General features: G+C 49.6%; 3 protein-coding genes across 6 annotated transcripts; all 3 read right to left on the bottom strand.

Annotated features, from left to right (window-relative positions):
• Nucleotides 1-4524: 4524 nt before the first annotated feature.
• On the bottom strand, nt 4525-8161 carry LOC114001329 (keratin, type I cytoskeletal 16-like). The gene is made up of 8 exons (XM_027746405.2): nt 7615-8161; nt 6729-6811; nt 6432-6588; nt 6072-6233; nt 5774-5899; nt 5458-5684; nt 4843-4922; nt 4525-4544 (listed from the first exon to the last, which is right to left on the bottom strand). Exons 1-8 carry the CDS (start codon nt 8062-8064, stop codon nt 4525-4527), a joined length of 1305 nt encoding a protein of 434 aa, XP_027602206.1. The 5' UTR covers nt 8065-8161.
• Nucleotides 8162-12344: 4183 nt separating this feature from the next.
• Nucleotides 12345-15527, bottom strand: LOC114001324 (keratin, type I cytoskeletal 14-like). Its single transcript, XM_027746391.2, has 8 exons — nt 14991-15527; nt 14347-14429; nt 14000-14156; nt 13640-13801; nt 13342-13467; nt 13026-13252; nt 12784-12872; nt 12345-12364 (listed from the first exon to the last, which is right to left on the bottom strand). The coding sequence occupies exons 1-8, from the start codon at nt 15438-15440 to the stop codon at nt 12345-12347; spliced, it is 1314 nt and encodes a 437-aa protein (XP_027602192.2). The 5' UTR covers nt 15441-15527.
• Nucleotides 15528-17106: 1579 nt separating this feature from the next.
• On the bottom strand, nt 17107-22733 carry LOC114001239 (keratin, type I cytoskeletal 10-like). Of its 4 annotated transcripts, XM_027746272.2 has the most exons (10): nt 22328-22733; nt 21981-22294; nt 21172-21254; nt 20571-20727; nt 19788-19949; nt 19322-19447; nt 18908-19134; nt 18053-18204; nt 17831-18019; nt 17107-17427 (listed from the first exon to the last, which is right to left on the bottom strand). In XM_027746272.2, the coding sequence occupies exons 1-10, from the start codon at nt 22731-22733 to the stop codon at nt 17402-17404; spliced, it is 1842 nt and encodes a 613-aa protein (XP_027602073.1). In that variant the 3' UTR covers nt 17107-17401. The 4 variants fall into 4 exon arrangements, with proteins under 4 accessions (XP_027602073.1, XP_027602057.1, XP_027602065.1 ...); XM_027746256.2 differs by having other exon boundaries at nt 17831-18204; nt 22349-22733; XM_027746264.2 differs by having other exon boundaries at nt 17831-18204; nt 22361-22733.
• Nucleotides 22734-23156: the final 423 nt, after the last annotated feature.

Below are 23156 nucleotides of genomic sequence, written 5' to 3'. Positions count from 1 at the left end.
ACTGGCTGTGGTGTGGAAAAGCCTCATTATTGTCCCTGTTACCCTAGAAACATAAACAGCTTTAAAGTCTTTATCAGTCCAGAACTCTAACGATAAAGCACATAAAGGACTAAAGTACCTGAGACAGGAAAATAAAACAGATTTTCTTATGGTGTGATTAAAGATTGTGTGGGAAGGAAGGCTCAGTTGGGCACCAAGCCCTGAGGAGTGAAAGACAACTCACTGGATGTACTTTTACACTTCCTTTAACCTGTTATCTGGCTGGTAAATCTCAGCAAGGTATGATGGGGCTGGAAACTATTATTTAAGAGCCAAGCATCCAAGGGCCAGGAGGACGTGTTCCAGAAGTCAGGTTTGTGCAGGCAGCGGCAGAGGCAGCGCAGAGGCTCTGCCAAACCCCGGCAGACTGAGCCTGTCCCGGGCCAGGGGAGCTCTGGGTGTTGGACTCTGGCCACATCAGTGCAGTCACAGTGAGGGAGGAGGCCTGGAACTATCACAGGGATCTTCCCATAGGCCACGTGGAAAATTCCTACTCAAAAATGCCTCCCAGATTTGGGAGAAACAGAGAGTAGATGGGGTGCGTAGCAGAGCTGAGCTGCTTTATTCTGTAAAACATTTGTATGTGTGTTATTTCTATCTATGTGCTCATATATTTATATCTATACACACGTATTTGTACTCACAGAATTAGAGATTATTATTTCTCTCTCTAATTTCATAAGAATATTTTCTGATCATGGGGATAAGCCACGGCTTCCAGTAAGGGCTGAGATTTTACTGTGCAAGCCTTAAACACATGTTCTGGATTTGAAAACAAGGAGCTCTCTTAGTACCCTCCTGATGGATCCTTGGATTTGGGCTTTCCCAATCCTACAGGCGGTTTCATACTCGGTTTTGCTTGAGAGGAATTCTTGGAGTCTCCAGATCTCTCTTGGGCTCAGTGAGAAAGTCCAGCTGTTGCTCTGCGAGGGCCAGTCCTGGAGCCTCCGGTTTGGGAGCTGCTGCCAGGGAGGTGTTTGTAAACACGTGGTTCTCATGGCAACTCTCAGCCCACAGAAAGCCCTTGGGAGCCCTGGCTCTGGCTGCCCTGGCTGGCCACACACCTTTAGGGGAGGAGAAGGGGATTTCTGGCTACTCTTAGCAGTTTGTGCCACTTTCAACCAGGAGCATTTTCCCCGTGTACCAGGCAGGTCCCTCCCCAGGCAGGTCCCTCCCCAGGCACTCCTGGCTGTTACCTTAACTGGGAGCTGTGGTTTTCCACCAGCTTCTGACACCCCAATTCAGCTTTAAATATCTTCCTTTCATTAAAAACTGAGGTCTGTGCCAGTTGTCTGTATTTTGGGCAGCCCAAGGCCACCAAAGCAAGTGACTGGAATGTGCCTTTTCACTCTTTCCAAATGGATTCAGCTTTAATCACGTAAGAACTGGTGAAATGATTTCTAACATTTTCAACAGACAGGAGCAGTTGGCATTTGTTTAAAATCTCTGCGTGCGTGTGATTGCTGTGAACTTTTGGCAATTATCGACATCGGGTTGTGGGAAAGAACTGAACTAACATTGGGAATGTTGTAAGAAAATGTTGATTACTGAGGCTGTGGGTGCCTTTGATCCCAGCCAGGGCTGGGAGCACAGGGGTGTGCCAGGGAAAGGTGTTCCCTGGAGCCAGGCTTGGCGGAGCCGCGGAGCGTGGGCTCCCAAACGGAGCTATTAGGAGTAATTGCAGCCTGCAGAAACCTCTCTTTAGGCACTGCTAAAACAGCTCTGAGAGTCAGCCCCAGTGTGGCTGAGAGTGCTTGTCCTTCATCAGGGAATCATGGAATGGTTTGGGTTGGAAGGGACCTTAAAGCCCATCCAGTCCCACCCCCTGCCATGGGCAGGGACACCTTCCACCAGCCCAGGTTGCTCCAAGCCCCATCCAACCTGGCCTTGGACACTTCCAGGGATGGAACAGCCACAGTGTGGAAATATTTAAAGAATTCTGAGGTTTGTTGGGATTACCACTCCACTGTGTTATGTATGACATGAACGAATAGAAATTGTTAATTGGAATACAGAGAGAAAGGATTTTTCCTGCAAGAATTCTTGTACTTGGTTCACTTGGCTGCTGTTATTTTTCACTGTTATGGTGGGCTGGTAAATGTGAGAAATATCACAGGAGCAGCTTCCTCTTGTCTCTCTTCTTGTCACAGGCACAGTGAGCCAGAATTCCTTTTCTCATTTCTTGAGTCCTCGTGGGCTGAGAGGGAAATCTGCTGTGTCACCTCCGTGGTCCCATTTCCTTGTGGCCAGGAGTGCCATGGCCCGGCAGGAGTGTGCACAAAGGCACCGGGAGCTGCAGTGGGCTGTCGTACCTGTCCATACCTAAGAGCTGCCTTTGCAAAAAGAAACATGTGCTGTGGGTCTTAATCCTGCAGGTACGTCCTGATCCAGGGGGAAGCCAGAACTGAGCCTCTCGAACCCTCCCAAAGCCACGATCCCGGCATTTGGGGCCTTGGGAAGCGGGAGCGGCTCCGAGCTCCCCCTGCAGGCCCGGCCGTCAAACACAGCGCCTTTGGATTCACCCTCCTCCCGAGCGAAATGAAAATACAAACCTGCCGATTTTACTGGTTTTTAAGCTGTTCTTTCCTTGGCCAAACCGTGTCTTCGGGTTGAGGCCGGAATTTAATTTGGAGACTGTTTAGAACAGCTTCTGTCACAAATCCTAGTGTATATTTCCTGAATTGCCACCAGAGGATGCCGTGTGAGCCGACCCAGACGGACACGCTGCCCGTCACCTACGGATAAATCCTGTCCGTGGTACGGAGCTGTGGGACCTATTTCTGTGGTTCCTGGGACACAGCAGTGGAGCAGAACTGGGCTCAACCACAGCATTGCCTGTATGGACACTGCCAGCGTGCCCCACCTACAAAGGAGCAGAAGGGAAGCGGGAGACTCGAGAGCGTTCCCAACAGACAGCCTAGAACACAGTTGACTCCTTTCTGGGGTCACAAACATTCTTCCTAGTTAAACTGTGGTTGAAGAAGGTGTTTGATCCCAAAGGCCATTGTAGCTGCCTAATGCTGAGGGGTTTGGGGTGGTCAGCACTGGCTGATAGGAGAAGTAAAAGGGAGCGGAAGGCAGAGCAGAGTCTGTTACTGGCACAGGAGCAGGAGAGCCCTGTCATGACTCCAGGGACAGGTATTTCTGCTTTGACTTTACAAACCTCCTTTGTTTCCCAAGGAAATAGTTTCTCTGACTCATCTCTTTTCTACCGTGCTGAGAATTCGGCTTTGGATTGTAACATGGAACAGTTTGATGCCTTTTAAACTAAGAATTACCCTGTTATCCGAATCTAAGATGTTTTGCCTGACCCAGATCTCTTTGCAGACCGAAGTGCAAGTGCACAGCTGTGTGACAGGATAGGAAATGTTGGTGAATTAGGAGCTGTTCAGGGAACAACGAGCTTTGTGAGACCCACCTGGGTCTGGGACAGGGTGGCAGTGGAGCCACTCCTCTGCTATGTGACCAGCCCTGTTCAGCAGCTTCCTCAGCCCTGCAAACCAAACACTGAAATGTAATCTGTAAGTCTGAAATGACTGAAATATTTCACCTTTCTCTCTTGAGCCCAAATAACATGAGCATGGTTTTGGTTAGGAAGTTTGAACCTTGCCTGCACTCTGCCATCCTCCACCCAGAGCTTGCACGGCCATGGAGCTGGGAATGGCCTTATGGAATAAGGAAGCACACTCCTTCATATGGAACTAGCAAATAAAAGTCCTGAGCCCAGATTTTCCAACATAGCAGGAGGAATAATCCCAACAACTGAACATTAAGTTAGTAGGAGAACTTCTTTCATAAGCCTCACTCATTTCCTGATCTGACCTTTTGCTTTATCGAACAAGATTAGACAGAGCTCTCATCTAGAAGCTGGGAGAGGGCTGCCTGGATGGGATTGATTTCTTGTTCAGTGACTCAAAGGAAAGTGGTTTTGATTTGACAAAATTTTAATTAAATTTTGTAATTGATCCTGATTTTTCAGTTGAGCTGCTGAACTACTGAACTACTCGCACAGCCCTTGGAACATACGCCATGAAAAAGGGGTTCCCCCCCCCTTTCTCTTCCCCATAGGTGTCACTCTTGAGTTTAATGTGGATTCATCTCCAGGATTTTATCCAGACATCAACTGAGTCAGGGTTCACACATTTCTTTGGGGTCATAGCACATAATTCACCCAACCTTAATTTTTCTGTGAAGGTTTATCTCTCTCGTTTCACCTAAACGTAAATACAATATTAATGAACCAAACAGACGGTTGGACACAGTTTTCTTTGCATTGCAGAAAGGTAAAGCTTTATTGGAGGCATTGTCATGCAGCAGAGCAGGGAGTGCACTGCAGGAATGTGTGTGTAGGCACAGCGATTGCAGTGATGGACGGCATGGAAAGGGAGAAGGAGATCATCTGAGGAGAAGCCCAGGAATTGTTGTGGGCCGGGCTGCTCCCATGGCACTGAGTGGGTCAGGGAAACCCAACACACCGGTTGTATCTTAACACACTCTGGACTGCCCTGTGGAAAGAAAGAAGAATTGATTGCTCTGACGGGGAAATCAAGAGTCTCTTGCAGCACTGATATTTCTATTTATGTGAGCAAAAGCATGGGAAAGGAGATCAGCCTGTGTCTGGAACTGGAGCCAAACCACATTGAAATGAAGAGCTTTGATTGCGAATGGTTTAATCCCTGCTGCAATTGCAGATGTGGAAGTCATAGGACAAGGTTGGTATTAACAGGAAAAGGGATGAAACACAAAATGTGAAAGACATGGGAACAGGATGGGTTTGGATCCTCTTTGGAAGATGTTTCTTACCTGCCTTGTCACTAGATTGACCATGACAGTAGGAAGTAGAAGAATGAGAATGGGAGGACATTCCCCCTCCTTGACATGATCTGTGAAAGGAAAGGAGTTTTAAGAAAGGGAAAAATAAATACATACTGACATCACATGCAGTGTGTGTAACAGCTTGGCTTTTTCTGGACCTCACAAATAATTCTTTTTTTTTTTATTTCCTTCCCTCCAGCTGTATTTTCCTAGAAAATTATAAAAGCAAAACACTCTTGCAGCATAATTCTTGTACTCTCCCACTCCAGCTGTTCTTACTTGCCTGCTGACAGCAGGAACTTCATTACAGTTTGGTTTGGCACGGTGATTCCTCTCACAGAATTCACTCCACACAAACAGGTCAAGAGGAACTGATTAACTCAAAACCTGTCAGTAACAATCTGCTTTGTGTTTCCCTTGGAGTTTGATGTGCTTATGAAGTTTCTGATAGATACATTTCAGTGCAGATGCTGTGAAAAAGAAGCTGCTGAATTTAGGTTTCAGCTACAGACAAGTAAAAGATTCTGCTCTGTCTTCCATGAGTGCTAAGAGAGAAAAGCCTGTGATCGAGTTTGTGCCCTTATTTGCAAACAGAGTACGTACACAAGGTCCTGCTGCCCCTCCTGCAGCAGTGCCCGGTACTGCTGGATCTCCTGCTCCAGGCGGGTCTTGATGCCCAGCAGCATCTTGTACTCCTGGCTCTGACCCTCCATCTCACAGCGGATGCTGGCCAGCTCCTCCTCCACAGAGTGGATCTGCGCCTGGATCTGTTGCAGCAGGCAGCCGTAGCGAGTCTCGGTTTCTGCCAAGGAGTTCTCCAAAGAGTTTTTCTGGAAGGGCAAAGACAGGAGTTGAGGAGGGGAGCTGTGGTGCTCCGTGCCCAGCCCCAGCAGGGCAGGCCCAGCCCCTGCCCACGTACCGTGCTGAGCTGCGCCTGCAGCTCGATCTCCAGGTTCTGCATCTCGCGCCGCAGCTCCGTGAGCTGGTGGCTGCTGCTCTGCATGTCCTGGCTGCTGGAGGTGACCTGGCGATTGACTTCTTCGATCTGCGGGGGCAAAGCCAGGGACACCTTCTGAGCCACAGCATCCCCTGGGGGAGCAGGTTTGCTGAGGGAGAGCTCAGCTCTGCAGGGAGCCTCTCCCTTTCATCCTGTCCCGGTGCCCGCGGGCCTGGGCTGTGCCACCGGAGGGGACTCCTCTCTGGGCATTGCCACCTACCTTGACTTCATACCACTGCTCCACCTCCCTGCGGTTCTTGTCGATGACCTGCTCGTATTCACTTCTCAGGTCATTCAGGATCTTTGTCAAGTCCTCTCCAGGGGCAGCATTGACCTCCACACTCACATCCCCACCAGTCTGAGACTGGAGCTGCCTCATTTCCTGCAGGGAGTCCAGACAGAGACACAAGAGCACACAGAGGTCATTTCTTGTGCTGGAGACTGTGGGCAAAGCAGTATCAAGGTAAAAAAGGAGCGACAGTCCCTTGGCCTAAGATGGAATTGACTCCATGTGTGAGGGTGGGAAGCTGAAGAATCCAAGGGTGGTGCCTTGGCTGTGCTGTTTGTCACTGGATCGTACCTCCTCATGGTTTCTCTTCAGGGCAATCAGCTCATCCTTCAAGGTCTCCAGCTCGGATTCCAGGGAAGACCGAGTCCTAGTGAGATCATCCAGGATGTTTCTCAAGCCATTGATGTCACCCTCCACGGTCTGACGGATGACCAGCTCATTCTCATACCTGCACCAAAGGAAAGAGAAGCATTACACATTCGTTCCACTGCAATGCTCGATCATTTGGACAGGGCACCAGCACCTCCATTCACAAGTCTCGTAAAATTCACAGCATGAGAGAGTCAGGGTTCACAGGCGGGTACTCACTTCATTCGGAAGTCCTCAGCAGTCATCTTGCTGTTGTCGATGTCCAGGATCATTTTGTTATTGTCCACAGTGGCAGAAATGATCTGCAGAAGAGGAGGGTGGAGAGAAATCTTTCTGTGTCCTAGATTTCCAGGACAAGAAAAAAGAAGACCCAGAGCTTTGGCAGGGTGTTGTTGTGGGTCTCGGAATTGTTTCCTGCACCAATGCAGGGGTGGCAGAACGTTGTTGAAATGCTCTATGACAGGGTCTAGTGTGTGAAGATTTTGGCTTTGCAAACATTCTGATGAAAGAGTATATTGATGGGGGAAAGAACAGAAGAACAGTTATGCTGGGAGATCACCCACCCCAAGTGGGTTCTGCACTCTGGGTATAGGAGGCAGTGTAGGCTTTGCCCCTAATGCTGTAACTCATCTCATTATGAAAAAAGATGATTGTGAGGGAAGACCTTGGTCCTCTACTTGCTGTCTGTAGGAGTGTGCAGGGACAAAGGGAGCTCACATCCTGCCATCCAGGTGCTGTGGCTTTGCACTCCATCCAGCTGAACCGGGTGGGAGCAGAGGAAAGCACTGGAAACCACCCACGACTGCTTTGGAGACACCTGCACAGCGTGGGATTTCCGTGTGCCAGCGCGTCTGTGGCTGCTGGAGCTCCCTGGGGCTTCTGGAGCACGTCCCTTTTGCCTGTGGGTGCTGTGGGGGTTTGCTCACCCAAGGGATGGGAGGTGCAGCTCAGTGGGTTTGTTTCTGCAGTACCACCAGAACGGCCATCCCGCAGGGGGTGGAGCCCAGGGCCAGGGGAAAGAGGGAGGAGGACAGAGGAAGGAGGAAGACCTCACAGGAGAGAAGAGCATGTGGTGATGGAGCCACGCTAGCTGGGGCCATCCTACCTGATTCTGGAGTTGTTCAATGGTCTGGTAGTAGGAGCTGTAGTCCTTGGAAACGCTGGGAGCTTGTTTCCTGTACCACTCGCGGATGTGGTGCTCGAACTGAGCATTCTCCTCCTCCAGCCTTCGCACCTTGTCCAGGTAACTGGCCAGGCGGTCGTTGAGGTTCTGCATGGTGACCTTCTCATTGCCGCCCAGGAGCAGGTCCCCCCCCATGCAGAAGCCCCCCGAAAAGCCCCCCCCATAGCCCCCGGCCAGGCCGGCCCCGCTCAGGCCGCCCCCGTAGCCCCCGCACGCTGCCCCGCCGTAGCTGCCCCCGCCGACCACGGAGGAGGCGTAGCGCCGGCAGGACACCGAGGAGCTCCGGCCACTGCTGCCTCCACAGCCACCTCCTCCTCCTCCTCCTCCGCTCCGGCATGAGGTGCTGGATGTTCTCTTGATGCTGCAGCTCATGGTGGAAGGGATCAGATATCCAGCCCCAGAAGCAAAGCTGTGCACAGCGAGAGACAGGGAAGGCAAGTGCAGTGGGGCGTCCTCGCCGGTGGCTCTTTATACCTGGCTGGGTGGGTGTCACCTGCCAGGCAGTCCAGCTTCCCATGGGCTTTGCCAGCCCCAGTGCTCACACTGGAAGTGATGTGCTAAGGGGAATTTCTTTTGGGGCTTGGGTCAGCCCTCCCCCCAGGTACTGTGTTTGCATGCTGATTCACCAAGCCTGCACTGCAATTTCGGGTGGGTGGCTGTGAGTTAGATTTTGTTGCAGATAGATTGTTGCTGGCTACTTAATGAGTGAGACTCATTTTAATAGTTGTTCTTTGTTCTTTGGAGTAATTTTTTTGTCCTCAAAACAGGTGGTGAAAGCACCACCTGGTTACTCTGCTTTAATGTCAGAGTTGGAGAAGAATGAACTCAGGCACCCTGTGCGTGAGGCTGGTTCCAGTTTTCCTGTTGAACTGCCAGTTCTGGAGACAAAATCTCTAAGAATTTTGGTCCTTCCCTCCAAAGGAGAACTCAGCATGGGTACTGTCTCTCAGGGTACTCGGTGGTAAATCACAGTAGAGTGACCTTAGAAGCAGCAATGCTCTTTGTGTTCTCACCAGACTCGGGTGGTGCCATTTCTGGGAAACCCTCCTGTCTCACGCACAGCGATGGGCATTCGATGATGTCATTTTAAAACTGTGATTTTTTAACATTTTGTGCAAATTTCCCATCACTCAGAGACTACTTTAAACTGAAATAGGTGTGTAAAATCTATAGGGCTTTACTGGCTGTGTGCTGGGAGAGGAAAGGATTCATCTTGGCCAGGTGGAGGCTGAGATGATTATCAGCCAGCTCTTGAGGAAGGAGGTACCGGGGCCATTTGAAATCCAGGACAGTCCTGTTGTCCACATAGGAAAGGGCACAGTCTGGATTTGAGTGAGTCTGGCCTGAAAACTAAGAGGAGCTTTTTACCTACAGAAGGCAGAAGGGTCTGGAGGTGCTTCTCTTGCAGGAGCTTTGGGTGGAGGAGAGAAAGAGTTTCAAAATTGACCTTGGTCAGTTGATGGTGGGCATTTTATCCTTGTGTAACAGAGGCAGCTGTGGTGACCCTCTAGACCCCCCTTACCTTGAGTCTTTTGTCCCTCGGTGCTGCACAACTGCACCGTTCCCGTAAGGGGGCAGGATGTGATGAACCCTTCTTGGGAAGAGTTCTCCAAGTGGTTTCTCCATTTACAGTGTTACACACCCCCTGCACTTGTGGCTCCAGCAGCATTTTCTCTCCTACCACAGCGTTTATGAGACCCATGAAAGTTACTAACGTGTGTCATGGCCGGCTGAAGAATCATGGAAAGCCATTCGCCCTCTTTCTTGACACTCCACCACCCTGGATCACAGATAATGTAATCCTTTGATCTGCATAATTATGATTGTTGTTTTATTGGTATCTCTCTAATTATCTGCACGTCAGAACCAGTTGCTTTGCATATGTTATTGCGACTGAGTCATCATTATTAAAAAATAAAAATTATTTTCTCACAGGGTGTGATTCCTTAGTCATATTTTCCTCATTAGATTGTTGAAATGCACTTTTATTCTCCCCTATGAGATATTTATTGCTGACTGGCCTTAGTGCCAGAGGTGTTGACTTTGTATCTCCTTCTCGGCACCGTTTCATCACAACACCCGACCCAACAATTCCTGACATTTCCCAATGCTGTAATTTCATACCATCACCAGGAGCCTTTTCTCTGTCCCTCTGTCCCTCTCTTCTCGTTTCAAACAGCTGATCTAACCATCCTTATTGCTGCAGCTGCATCCCAAACACTTAAACTTCAGACCTTCTGTTCTGTAACTCGGGGGCATTTCCTTGTCTCCCTGTGCATTTCTTGTCACCATCCTGTGGACACGGCTCTTGGCTGGAGTTGGCTGTTGTGAGTCAGTTTGGACACACTGATTTACGTCACCAGCCAAAAGAGCCGGGGCTGTTCAGGTCCTCCCACAGTCCCTGCAAGGGCAAAGGCAGCTCAGACATTCTGCTGTAGAAGGTGTTGGGGCTCCTCAGCCCTCCAGAGGGGCTGTGAGAGCTTTGAAATCACATCTTCCCCTGGCAGGCCTTTGGCTCACAATGCACCCCATGGACCTCTGTAAGTCAGAAGTTTGGTTGAAGTGGGAGTGCTGTGGATCCTTTCCCGGTGCTGTTTACTCACTGGTGAAATTGGATGTGGAGCCACAAGCAGATACTCTGAACTGGCAAAAGAACTAAAAGCAGTCTGTGGTTTCCCCAGAAGCTGTGATGCATTACTGGATGTGTGTCTTCAGTCACACGAGAGGGAGAGGACAACCTCAGAAACAATTACTGGTAATTAATTGTTTTACAGCAAATGAGTCAACTGTGGTCTTGGGAAGAGGAGTGCTACTCCCAGGAGTTTCATCAGGAACTCCATCTGTGCTTTCCTCATCCATCACCCCTCTCCCTGCAGCATTGCTCAGGGATGTGTTTCTTCAGTTCATCCAGAGCTGAATGGTTTCCACGGACCCACATTCTGGGCTCACTTTTCTCTTATGTGACTCCTGTCACATGAGACCTTACCTGTATGCATTAACGTTCAGTGCTTACTTATACACATGAACTGTAGTTCAAGGCTACATAATCCTGCCTCAAAAGAGATGTGTCCCTCACCAGCTTTGGTACAGGAAGTACAGCTGAGACTTGAGTGAGTTCTGGCAGCCTTTGGAGACCAAAGTCATATTTGCATTTGCTTTACATCACTTTATATACTGTTAAAACCTGAAATGAGCTTTTTATTCATTGTAGTCAGGCTTTTATTCACAAAAATTCCTGTTGTTGGACTGATAAAAGTCAGTTTTTCAAACTGACTACTCAATGAGTAGAAGTGTCTCTGTGGACACTCACTGCAGGCTGCAGTCCCGGTGCTGTCTGGCAGAGCCAAGGCATGTGGTTACTGAAAGAAGACCTAAACCAAATCATGTTCTTTTAAGTTGGTTGTGATGAGAGAATCTTTCATTTCATTGCCCTAACAGACCTGTACCCTCCATCTGAGATAAAGCAAGAAATACTCAAGAGCAGGTTTAGTCACAGAGGGGACCAACAGGCGCCTGTAAGGGAGTGACACCCGGCTGACTCTGGGCATCAGTCGTAGATTGAAAAGGGCCTTCACTGTGATCTTCAGAAAGCAAAATGCGTGTAAAAGAGCTACCTTAATTTAGTATTGCTGTCTCATCTCTACTTCTATTGCGCATTTTATCTTTTTAAGCAGTAAAATATAGAAAATACCTTCAGCAAATAAAATTCTGCTGAAGGCAGAATATCAGCCAGCTGCGTGTACTGACAGAAATTGTGTTCTTGGTATTAAATCAGTATTGAAATTGAAATTTCTATCATAAAATATAGGAATGTTTTTGGTGCATGACACTAAAGGAAACAGGCCCCTTGCATTGTTGTCTGTATTTCCCAACAGAAGGCAGCAATATGTGATTGTCTGCACAGTCAGAGGTGTAGAAATACTTGTGAGGAAGCCCCTACATACTGGAACGACCTCTCCTGAGTCACACCTTCCCATAGGACTCCAGCTGGGATGAGACTGATGGACTCAGATATCTGTCACAATAGTACCATTGAACACAGTTTAGTACATTAACAGTTAATTAAAGAATCTTCTGAGTTCCCCAGCGTTGGTATTTTCTTCCTCCTTTCACTCACATCATTCATTCAGCCTTATACCTCCTGCTTTTGAGCAGAGTTCTGACAGTGTCACCTGGCAGTTCCCTCAGGCAGAGCCTGGAATCTGTCACACCTCACACAGCCACGCTCACAATTCCTGACATTTCCCTTTGCTTGGAGATTTCATCTCAGCACCGTGACCATTTCCTTAGTGCAAAATGGATTGTCCCGGGATTGAGTCACCCAGAACCACTGCGCAGCCCGTGTTTGAGGGGTGAGCTGGGGGAGGACCCACCCCGGGTTGGCTGAATTCACTTTCTCAGACACGTGGTTGTGATTTGCGTTGCGGAAGTAAAGGTTTATTAGAGAAGAGTTTCGAGCAGAGTGTGAGCCCTTAAACAAAGAAGCAGTTGCCACAGACAAGATGAGTAAGCCAAGCACTGCAGGGCGGGGGACGGGGGGCTGGGGCAGGTGAGCAGGCTCCGGTCCCGAGCCCTTCCCGCTGCCCCGGCCGTGCTGCACAAGTGCCGGGCTCCGTCTCTCGCTGGACGCTGTCGGGGTCGCTGCCGCTGCTCTAACACACTCTCGACTGCCCTGTGTGAACACCGAGCAAATCATCGCCTTGAGAGGAAATCTGAGCATTCCTGCTGAGGGAATCCTCACACCTGACACTGTGTCAGCAGCACAGGGGCAGAGGCTCCGTGCCAGCAGCGCCCTGAGCACTTTCTCAGAACTGTATTTTTTTATTATTCCGATGAGCAAAAAAGCATAACCCATCTCGTAAAGTTTATGGTCTATATTTTATAATTAGGTAGAGGGAAGGGCAAAACTTGCTGTATTTTAATGCTTGATTCCTCTGTGACAGAGTACTGAGGTTCTCTCACTCCCAGGTTAATGGATCTGGGAATCTTGCCCAGCCCAAACTACAAATCTTTTTTCTTACAAACTACATTGCAGCCATTGGGGCAGATGTAACCCACTAATAACCACATCCTTACAAAGCGTTGTCTTACCTGCCATGTCCCCACACTGGGAATGGGAGTAGGAAGCAGAATATGACTGGGAGGATTTTCCACCTCCTTGGAAAGCACCTTGGGAGGCACTGCAAAAGGAGAGTAATCAATTCAGAAAAACCCAGTAACACCGGATATTCAGTCAAAAAAGATGTTGATGCTCCAGGGACAAGAAGTCTCTGTTGGCAAATAAGTACACAAGGATTCCTTGCTATTCCCTTGCTACAATATGGAATACATACACAAGGTCCTGCTGCCCCTCCTGCAGCAGTGCCCGGTACTGCTGGATCTCCTGCTCCAGGCGGGTCTTGATGCCCAGCAGCATCTTGTACTCCTGGCTCTGACCCTCCATCTCACAGCGGATGCTGGCCAGCTCCTCCTCCACAGAGTGGATCTGCGCCTGGATCTGTTGCAGCAGGCAGCCGTAGCGAGTCTCGGTTTCTGCCAAGGAGTTCTCCAGAGAGTTTTTCTGGAAGGGCAAAGACAGGAGTTGAGGAGGGGAGCTGTGGTGCTCCGTGCCCAGCCCCAGCAGGGCAGGCCCAGCCCCTGCCCACGTACCGTGCTGAGCTGCGCCTGCAGCTCGATCTCCAGGTTCTGCATCTCGCGCCGCAGCTCCGTGAGCTGGTGGCTGCTGCTCTGCATGTCCTGGCTGCTGGAGGTGACCTGGCGATTGACTTCTTCGATCTGCGGGGGCAAAGCCAGGGACACCTTCTGAGCCACAGCATCCCCTGGGGGAGCAGGTTTGCTGAGGGAGAGCTCAGCTCTGCAGGGACCCTCTCCCTTTCATCCTGTCCCGGTGCCCGCGGGCCTGGGCTGTGCCACCGGAGGGGACTCCTCTCTGGGCATTGCCACCTACCTTGACTTCATACCACTGCTCCACCTCCCTGCGGTTCTTGTCGATGATCTGCTCGTATTCACTTCTCAGGTCATTCAGGATCTTTGTCAAGTCCTCTCCAGGGGCAGCATTGACCTCCACACTCACATCCCCACCAGTCTGAGACTGGAGCTGCCTCATTTCCTGCAGGGAGTCCAGACAGAGACACAAGAGCACACAGAGGTCATTTCTTGTGCTGGAGACTGTGGGCAAAGCAGTACCAAGGTAAAAAAGGAGCGACAATCCCTTGGCCTAAGATGGAATTGACTCCATGTGTGAGGGTGGGAAGCTGAAGAATCCAAGGGTGGTGCCTTGGCTGTGCTGTTTGTCACTGGATTGTACCTCCTCATGGTTTCTCTTCAGGGCAATCAGCTCATCCTTCAAGGACTCCAGCTCGGATTCCAGGGAAGATCTAACCAGAGTCAGGTCATCCATGAGATTTCTCAAGCCATTGATGTCAGCCTCCACGGTCTGACGGATGACCAGCTCATTCTCATACCTGTGTCACACAAGAGAGTCAGAGAAATGGGTAAATGAGATGCTGACAGTCACTAGCACACATCCTTCCAAGGCCAGTATCCCAGTAACACTGGAGGAGTCAGTAACACCACCCAGGGCATTGCTGCCTTGTCTCCTGAGATGCTGAGCAGGATTGGACAGGCACACGAGGTTCACAGGGAGGTACTCACTTCATTCGGAAGTCCTCGGCAGTCATCTTGCTGTTGTCGATGTCCAGCAGCAGCCTGTTGTTGTCCACAGTGGCAGAAATGATCTGCAAAACCGGAAGGTAGAAAGAAGACCCAAAGCTTTGGCGGGGTTTTGTTGTGGGTCTTGGAATTGCTTCCTGCATTAATGCAGGGACCATGTGCGAGGGTGATGCTCCAAATTTACTTTTCAAGGAAACTTGTGCTATCACACATCCTCCCAAATCCCTGCTCTTTACTTCCTCCTCTCCAGTTAGAGACAGTTCCCTGTGTGTCCCAGGGAGTGTGTTCAGCCCTTTCCCTGTATCATGCTTCCTCCTGGTCCATTATTCTATTTTCTTGGTACCATGTAAACCTATCATAAGGCAAGACCTCAGTCCTCCACCTGGTGTCTGTAGGAGTGTGCAGGGACAAAGGGAGCCCACATCCTGCCATCCAGGTGCTGTGGCTTTGCACTCCATCCAGCTGAACCGGGTGGGAGCAGAGGGAAACACTGGAAACCACCCATGGCTGGTTTGACCCACCTGCACAGTGTGGGATTTCAGGAAAGAGGAAGGAGGGAGGAGGAAGACCTCACAGGAGAGAAGAGCATGTGGGCAATGGAGCCACGCTAGCTGGGGCCATCCTACCTGATTCTGGAGTTGTTCAATGGTCTGGTAGTAGGAGCTGTAGTCCTTGGAAACGCTGGGAGCTTGTTTCCTGTACCACTCGCGGATGTGGTGCTCGAACTGAGCGTTCTCCTCCTCCAGCCTTCGCACCTTGTCCAGGTAACTGGCCAGGCGGTCGTTGAGGTTCTGCATGGTGACCTTCTCATTGCCGCCCAGGAGCAGGTCCCCCCCCATGCAGAAGCCCCCCGAAAAGCCCCCCCCGTAGCCCCCGGCCAGGCCGGCCCCGCTCAGGCCGCCCCCGTAGCCCCCGCACGCTGCCCCGCCGTAGCTGCCCCCGCCGACCACGGAGGAGGCGTAGCGCCGGCAGGACACCGAGGAGCTCCGGCCACTGCTGCCTCCACAGCCACCTCCTCCTCCTCCTCCTCCACTCCGGCATGAGGTGCTGGATGTTCTCTTGATGCTGCAGCTCATGGTGGAAGGGATCAGATATCCAGCCCCAGAAGCAAAGCTGTGCACAGCGAGAGACAGGGAAGGCAAGTGCAGTGGGGCGTCCTCGCCGGTGGCTCTTTATACCTGGCTGGGTGGGTGTCACCTGCCAGGCAGTCCAGCTTCCCATGGGCTTTGCCAGCCCCAGTGCTTGTGCCAAAAAATGATGTGCTAAGGGAATCTAGTCTGAGGTAAGTAAAAGGCATTACCATTCAGTGCAAGTATGTCTGTGTTGATTCACATCAAGCTGCACTATAATTTTATGTGGGTGGCTCCTTGTTGGATATTTTGTTGAAAAATAGAATATCTCCCAGCTTTGTCAGTCTGTCAATGGGAGCTAAAAAAGGCTGTGCCTTGTTGTCTGCCTCCTTCAGCTTTCTGTGTGGTGAAACTCAGTAGTTCAGCTTTGGTCATCCTCCTGTGATCGCAATGACCAAGGGAGTCTTCATTCTTGATTTATTTCAAATATGCATTAGCTATTTAGAAATCTTCTTTAATTCCCTGAAATAAAACCTTTTAAAACTGCATTCCCATGTCTGTTTTAGAGGAGAACTTCACTGTGAATTTTTCACTCTCTTGTCACTGCTTGTATTGATGAAGGTCCTGCTGGCATTCAGCTTTCTCTGAATGTGCAGGATGGGAATCACAGTCCTTTTTCTTCTTGAAGAAAACCAGGTGACAGCCTCAAAAGTAGTATTGTGTGAGGGAAAACATACTAAATCTTTTCCTATCAAAGAGCTCCTAATTTTTTTTTAAAGTGTTTTAAATGGACTCAGAGGAAATTGAGAGGAGAAATATTTGACTTGGTGCATTTTCATAACCATGTTAAAATAGTCATTTCTCAGAATAAGTCCCTGAATTATATAATATGGTGAAAAAATAATTTTTGATGAAAAGTGCCAAAGATTAGATCTGACAAAATATAATCATTACCTGAGCTTGTTACAGTGAAGGGTGTTTTGCAACCATGACAGAACATGCACCACCCAGCAGAGTCAGAAACACTTGTGTACTTTTTTCCACTGCCTGTGCAATAGGGGATGTGCAGTGAACTGCTTTTTCCACCTTTACTAATCAGGCTGCTGGGAAGCTGAGCAAAGCCTTGCATGGAAACAAACCCTCAGGTTTCCAGCTGCGTGTTAAACATCGGCTCTGCGGCTCCTGCAGACGAGTCACTGGGCTGTGAAGGGAAGCACAAGGAGCTGGTGGGGCCTGCTGTGAACTGCCACCTCAAAATCAGGTTATCCACAGAAAGGCAGGATGGGTTCAACCTGGGAACATTCTAGGAAGAGATTCCGCATTACAGGAGAAGAAATAAGCTCCTTCCCCTCTCTGGCTGCGGTTGTGCAGTTGTGTTCACCCTTAGCTCTGTTATCCCATTCTGGGCTGATATTTGTCTGTTGGGTCTCAGAGCTCAGCTCACGAGAGTATCTGGCACATTATTTAAAAACAAAAGCACAGCCCAAGTTGCTCCAAGAAGATTCTGATCTGCCCTGACTGCTCAGAAATTGTGCTTTAACTCTAAATATCATTATCAGCTACTGGAGTGTATCATCAACCTCCCTGCCTGGAGGCATGTCTTGGCATGGCTTTGTGTTTTCTTTTTTAAGTGTTTTCACCCTACAGAGTGGAAGAAAAACCCCACACAGGATTCTGGTTGCATCAGACAGAAATGAAATTTTATTAGAGACATTTTCCTGATTCAGAACAACCCGAGTACCGGCCAGGTTGGGTCTGTGAAGCAGCAGTTGCAGTTGCCAGTGACCGGGGCCGTGGAGCATCGCAGGCAGAAGCAGCACAGAGCATGCAGGGCAGGGGAGAGGTGGCATCTGCAACTCCCAGGAACTGCTCAGAGCATCTTCCTTCCTCGGGAGCACGGGGAATGCAGTGGATTCGGGCGTTTCTGTTTGAAGGGTCTTGCACTGGAGAATCCTTGGTGTATGTTCTTAGTCAAAAGATTTTCTTCCATAGCCTGTTTAGGGGCAAAGCAAGTGTGAACATCAGTGCTGGCACTGAGCCACCAGTGTCCCCCAGACATGAGGATTGTGTGGGAGCGACCAGAAGCATTCCAAAAGCACAAAGGAAAACTCCAGTATGGCACAAAGGCCGTGAGATTTATGAGGGTCTGCAAAGAATGAGAGGGATGAAGAAAACCAGCTGGGGTTATTAAACTACAGGGTCAGCTGATGTCACCCACAAAATGGAACAGAGATGGACTTTGCACACAAAGAGGAAAGAATTGCTAACAACAGTGGATCTCACACTTCTCGGAGACTTTAGTTTGTCCTCAGTACTGTTTGGCTCTGGTATAAATGAGTGCATAAATGAGTCAGGGTGGGACTGAGAGGACAGTATGCCCAAACCACAGTTCTCACCTTGGCTTTCACCACCACTCCTGCAGGACTGGGACTGGGAAGATGAAGAGTAGGAGTGGGAACTGCTGATGCCTCCTGAGGCTCTTCCTCCTCCTCCTCCTCCTCCAATGCTACTGCATCCACCTCCGCTTCCCCCTCCTATTCCTCCACTTCCTCCTCCTATTCCTCCACTTCCTCCTCCGATTCCTCCTCCACCACTTCCTCCTCCGATTCCTCCTCCACCACTTCCTCCCCCGATTCCTCCTCCCATTCCACTGCCACCACCACCATATCCACCACTTATGCTACCACCTCCTCCTCTTCCTCCTCCAGAATAGCCACCACCTCCTATTCTACCACCTCCCATGCCTCCTCCAATTCCTCCTGAAGGGATTCTGCAAAGAGAGAGAAAGAAGGGGAAAAAAAAAGTTAATCAAAAGCATTTTGATCTCTGAAGGCAATCGAGGTACAGCTGCTGCCCAGGAGCTGGCACTGCTCTGGGCTGTACCTCTGGTTAGAGCCCAGCACAGCAGCAAAACAACTGAGGCAGTGCCAAAAAATCAGCCTCTCTTTCAATGTCAGCTTGAATTCAAGAGCTTTTGTTTTTCCCATGTTCTGCCAGGGGACTTCTTGAAATATTTGGCACTGCTGCTTTATCAGTGTATGGCTCGAAATTGGAAAGCAGAGAATGAAGCTTTAGCTGCTCTTTCAGGCACTGCAGAAAGGAAGCTGAATCAGCCTGAACTTCCAGAGACTTTTATGAAAGTTTGGAAAACTATGGTCATTTTCTTTCCTTACGGTCTTTTCCAAAGTGACTCCTGCCCGTTCAGCTCCTGGCTACCCTGGAACCAGGGTAAAGGGAAGGCTCTGTGTGGGGGTTTCCCTGCCCAGACCCAAATCGGTAGTTCAGAATTTCTCACTGATTTTTCCTCACATGAGTTATGTTCTGAACAGAATGAAACCCCTCAAGCCCGGGAGGCGATTGGCCAAGAGCAGCTGCATCAGCCCCATTTCAGCACCAAATCTGATCTGCAAATCCCCACTGTTTGTTTACTGCCTGTGACTGATGACAGTGCTGTGCTCTCTCAGAGTACATACACAAGGTCCTGCTGCCCCTCCTCCAGCAGCACCCGGTACTGCTGGATCTCCTGCTCCAGGCGGGTCTTGATGCCCAGCAGCATCTTGTACTCCTCGTTCTGGCTCTCCATCTCGCAGCGGATGCTGGCCAGCTCCTCCTCCAAAGGGCTGATCATGCACTGGATCTGCTGCAGCTGCATGTTATAGCGACGTTCCGTGTCCTCCAGGTTGGACTGCAAAGAGTCGACCTGCAAGGGCCAAACAAAATGCGGCGTTGGTGGGAAAAAACAGGAGATCTTCACAAACCAGAAAAAAGTGTGTCTTTGCAGATTAGTTACCCAGTATCCCATTCTCCTCAGATGGATTTACCCTGCTGGGTGTAACCCTTCTTCCCACATACACACTGTAACAGGTGGAGCAAGTGCCTTTCCTTACCATGCTGATCTGCGACTGCAGCTCAATCTCCAGGCTCTGATATTCACGTCTCAGCTCAGAGATCTGCTGGTTGCTTGATTGTATCTCCTGGCCACTTGAGTGGACTTGTTGATTAACTTCTTCCATCTGAAAAACGCACATACAAAATTGAGGCATTTTTGATAACAAGAAGGGATGGTATGGTTATCACAAAAGCACTGAGAAAGCAATTAATAAGAATAAAGACACAATGCAGACTCTTTGCTTCCCTCAAACCACTGTGCCAACACCCTGTGTAATTCTCCTGGCTGCTGGAAGACAGAGGCTCTGTGTGCTTTACCACATAACCTGATACTCCAGGACTGACCTGTTACAGGAAACTGCTTAAAGTCATTTAATGTCCCTTAAATAACACTTTTTGCCTGCTGGATGTGGAGAGGTCCAGTGCTTTGTGAACGACTCAATATTCAAACCTCCCGTGCTTTACCTTGGTTTCATACCAGCTCTCCACCTCCTTGCGGTTGTTCTCAATGAGCCTCTCGTACTCGCAGCGCATTTCATTCAGCTTCTCCATCAGGTTAATGCCGGGAGTGGCGTTGACCTCCACACTCACATCCCCACCAGACTGTGTTCGCAGTCCTTTCATTTCCTGGAAAAAAAACACAGGAGCCCATGAGGTTCTCAAAGGGTGAGGGTTAAGGAGAAATGGTGTCGTTTCAAATAAGGGGAAGGAGAGGGACACAGATCCTCACACAGCCCATGGCTCCTGCAAAGGGGGCCTGTCTGCCCTTGCCATGGAACAGTTCGGCCATTCCTGAGGCTCCAGTGCCCACAGCCAGGCACTGTGACACTTCACAGTGCCCCTGAAGTGTCCTCCAGAGGCTCATAAGGAATTCTGTTCAGGGTGCTCTTTGTGGGAATCTTTTCTCCTCCGTGGGAAATCTCACTGCAGAAAGTATAAATACTTTCTTTTGACTCCTCAATATATTCTATCCAATTTTTCTTCCATGACTTCAGCAACCAGAGTTTACTTTGTACTGAAAGTCACTCATTCCTCAGTTCTCATTTTGCCTAGCATTGACCCATGTGTCTCATTACATCAGCTGTGGGCAGCTGTGGACACTACACACTCCTCAGAATCAAAGCCAGGTTGTGTCAAGTTGGATGATCAAAACCAGTGGCCAAAACCTGGTTACTGCTGGTGGAAAAATCCACGGGAAGTTCTCTGAGTGTTGTGTTGTCAGTGCTTACTAAGTGTGGAGAAACTTACCTCTTCATGATTCTGCCTCAGGAAGATCAGTTCCTCTTTTAGGGATTCAAACTGTGACTCCAAGTCAGATCTGGCTAGAGTCAGCTGATCCAAAAATGGGCGTAATCCATTGATATCACTTGCCACACTCTGGTGGAGACTGTACTCAGTCTCATACCTGAACAACAGACAAGACAGAGAGTAAAGGTGCTGCCAGACCTCTTTGTTTGGTACCTCCAGTATGGGCAGTTCCCATCCTACATCTCTGGTCTCTAATCCCATTTGTCAATCCTTAAAAGAAAGGACATAATTCTCTTTCTGTCTCCAGTAGGTTTGTTTGATTTCAGTACAGTTTCTCTATGTGAGATTTATTCCATGAGGATTATACTTAAAATCAGTATGCAAGGATGGAGAAACTTAGATTGGAGTCCTTCAAGAACTTGTCTGGATAAAACCAATAGTGAAAACCCAAAGCAATCCTTCTCAGAATGCTTTTCCCAACAATTCCGTATTCTGACATTGGAGCCAAGAGGCTCCAGCCTCTACAAAGATTAACTGGCAGTGGGAACCCATGGGGGTAAAAGGAGGCAGGATGGAATGAGCCAGGAAGGGAACCACTCACTTCATTCTGAAGTCATCCACAGTCATTCTGGTGTTGTCCATGTCAAGAAGCATCCTGTTCAGGTCCACATTTGCACCAACAATCTGAAAGGGAGAGGGCAGGTGTTACTCCACAGTTGTCTTTTCAGTCTGACACACACAGAGAAGGAACTCCTGTGCACAAACACCTTGCAGAACAGCTTTGTGGTGATGTCAGACCTGACTAGTGCTGCAGGAGCTACTGAGAGAAGAGTTTATTGCTTCCAGATAGAAGAAAGTGCCTTTACTGTCAATTTTGGTTTACAAATAGCCATTAAAATTACCTTGTCAGAAAGAATAACTAAATAAACTCATATTCAAAACCAGTGGGAAAGCAAAATTGCCATTGCTTTTGGCAACAGCCATATTCATGCAGGAGATATGGGACTGTTCAGTGGCTGAGGGCTGGAATGGGGCTAACTGCACCTGCTGCTTGTCCTGTGTATTCACAAAAATAGCCAATGACTATGGCAGCAGTAGCACAAGCCAAGCAATGATTACATCTGCTGTTCCTGAGGGTGAGGAGCGAGCAAGCAGCAGCCCAGTGGGGAAGGGAGCACGAGACAGGCCCCGTGATGGGGACACTGGTGCTGATCTGCCACTGCCCCCAGCGATGCCACCTGCACCAAATACACCTGTGCCAGAACACACAGAGGAAAACTGGCAGCCAGGCTCGGTCCCCACACAGCTCTGCTTCCTGGCCAAAGCACGGGAGGGCAAATATCACCCCAAACCGGGACCTTCTGCTGCAGGAGCAAGTGCCATTCCAGAGATAGTCAAAGTACATCATACCTGGTTTTGCAGCTCTTCAATTGTCCTGTAATATTGGCTGTAGTCCCTGCCCTGAGAGGGACCTTGACTTTGGTACCACTCCCTGATCAGCCGCTCCAGTTGAGCATTTTCTTCCTCCAAGCGTCGCACTTTATCCATGTAAGAAGCCAGGCGATCGTTGAGGTTCTGCATGGTCAGCTTCTCGTTCGTGGAGAGCAATCCAGAGTCCTCCCCGAACCCTATCCCACCAAAACCTCCTCCACCATAGCTGCCACCACCACCGAAGCCCCCGCTGCCCCCAAAGCCACTGAATCCACCTCCACTATACCCACCACCTCCACTGTATCCACCACCTCCACTGTATCCACCACCTCCACTGTATCCACCACCTCCATAACAACCTCCTATTCCCCCAAATCCGCCTCCTCCTGACCCAAATCCTCCTCCAATGCTTCCACAGCTCACTCCTCCTCCGTACCCACCACCGCTTATCCTGCCGCTGTAGCTGCTGCGGCTGATCCTCCCGCAGCTGCCGCTGCTGAAGCCCCCTCCATAGCTGCTCCTGGAGCCTCCTCCTCCTCCAAAGCTTCTCCCAGAAAAGCCCCCGCCACCTCCAGAGGAGGTGTATTTTCTAGTGGACACTGAGGAGTATCCTCCAGACCTGCTCCCTCCACCACCTCCACCACCACATCTTCCACCACCGCCACCACCACCTCCTCCACCTCCACTGCTAATTCTAATGGTGCTGCTCGAGGACTTGGTGCCACAGCTCATGGCGACAGCAGGCGAGAGTCAAACCACAACCCAAATTTAGCTGCACAGCCCGATAAGCCTCAGGACTGCAAACCTTCATCCCCAGCTCTCCATATTTATACGTTTGACACTGGGTGTCACCATCAGGGTGTTTCCTTCTCCCAGGGCATTTACCAAATTTCTTGTTTGTGCCAAGAATTATTTGCTGAACAGTATTTTTGTGCAGCTATCTCAGGCAATCCAGCCCACGGCTGGGCTTCTGGGGCTTGGGTAAGGTTTAACATCTCACTTCTTTTGGGTGACATCCTTTTCATTTAGCTTTTCCTGGAATAGGTACTTTCTTTGCTAAGATTTTGTAGCTGCTATCGCCAAAGACTGTTGTTTGTTCTCTTTTGCTCTTTCCTATGTCGTGTATTTCAGATTTTCTACACACCTTATATTCCT

The sequence above is a fragment of the Pipra filicauda genome, unplaced genomic scaffold (assembly GCF_003945595.2).
Source record: "Pipra filicauda isolate LSUMZ 115617 unplaced genomic scaffold, ASM394559v2 scaffold193_size2426894_pilon, whole genome shotgun sequence".
Taxonomy (NCBI): domain Eukaryota; kingdom Metazoa; phylum Chordata; class Aves; order Passeriformes; family Pipridae; genus Pipra; species Pipra filicauda.
This window is presented reverse-complemented; position numbering and strand designations above follow the sequence as displayed.

What these genes read in the sequence shown, in the direction of transcription:
- LOC114001239 (XM_027746256.2), bottom strand. Translation starts at nt 22,733, where the DNA reads ATGAGCTGTGGCACCAAGTCCTCGAGCAGCACCATTAGAATTAGCAGT. An exon ending in GTGGATGACTTCAGAATGAA is followed by an intron (nt 20,728 to 21,171) that starts GTGAGTGGTTCC and finishes TCTGTTGTTCAG; the next exon opens with GTATGAGACTGAGTACAGTC. An exon ending in GAGTGGTGGTGAAAGCCAAG is followed by an intron (nt 17,428 to 17,830) that starts GTGAGAACTGTG and finishes GCCCCTAAACAG; the next exon opens with GCTATGGAAGAAAATCTTTT.
- LOC114001324 (XM_027746391.2), bottom strand. Translation starts at nt 15,440, where the DNA reads ATGAGCTGCAGCATCAAGAGAACATCCAGCACCTCATGCCGGAGTGGA. An exon ending in TTGAACAACTCCAGAATCAG is followed by an intron (nt 14,430 to 14,990) that starts GTAGGATGGCCC and finishes CCGGTTTTGCAG; the next exon opens with ATCATTTCTGCCACTGTGGA. An exon ending in TGAAGAGAAACCATGAGGAG is followed by an intron (nt 13,802 to 13,999) that starts GTACAATCCAGT and finishes GACTCCCTGCAG; the next exon opens with GAAATGAGGCAGCTCCAGTC.
- LOC114001329 (XM_027746405.2), bottom strand. Translation starts at nt 8,064, where the DNA reads ATGAGCTGCAGCATCAAGAGAACATCCAGCACCTCATGCCGGAGCGGA. An exon ending in AGCAGTGGTATGAAGTCAAG is followed by an intron (nt 5,900 to 6,071) that starts GTAGGTGGCAAT and finishes TTGCCCCCGCAG; the next exon opens with ATCGAAGAAGTCAATCGCCA. An exon ending in TCAATCTAGTGACAAGGCAG is followed by an intron (nt 4,545 to 4,842) that starts GTAAGAAACATC and finishes TTCTTTCCACAG; the next exon opens with GGCAGTCCAGAGTGTGTTAA.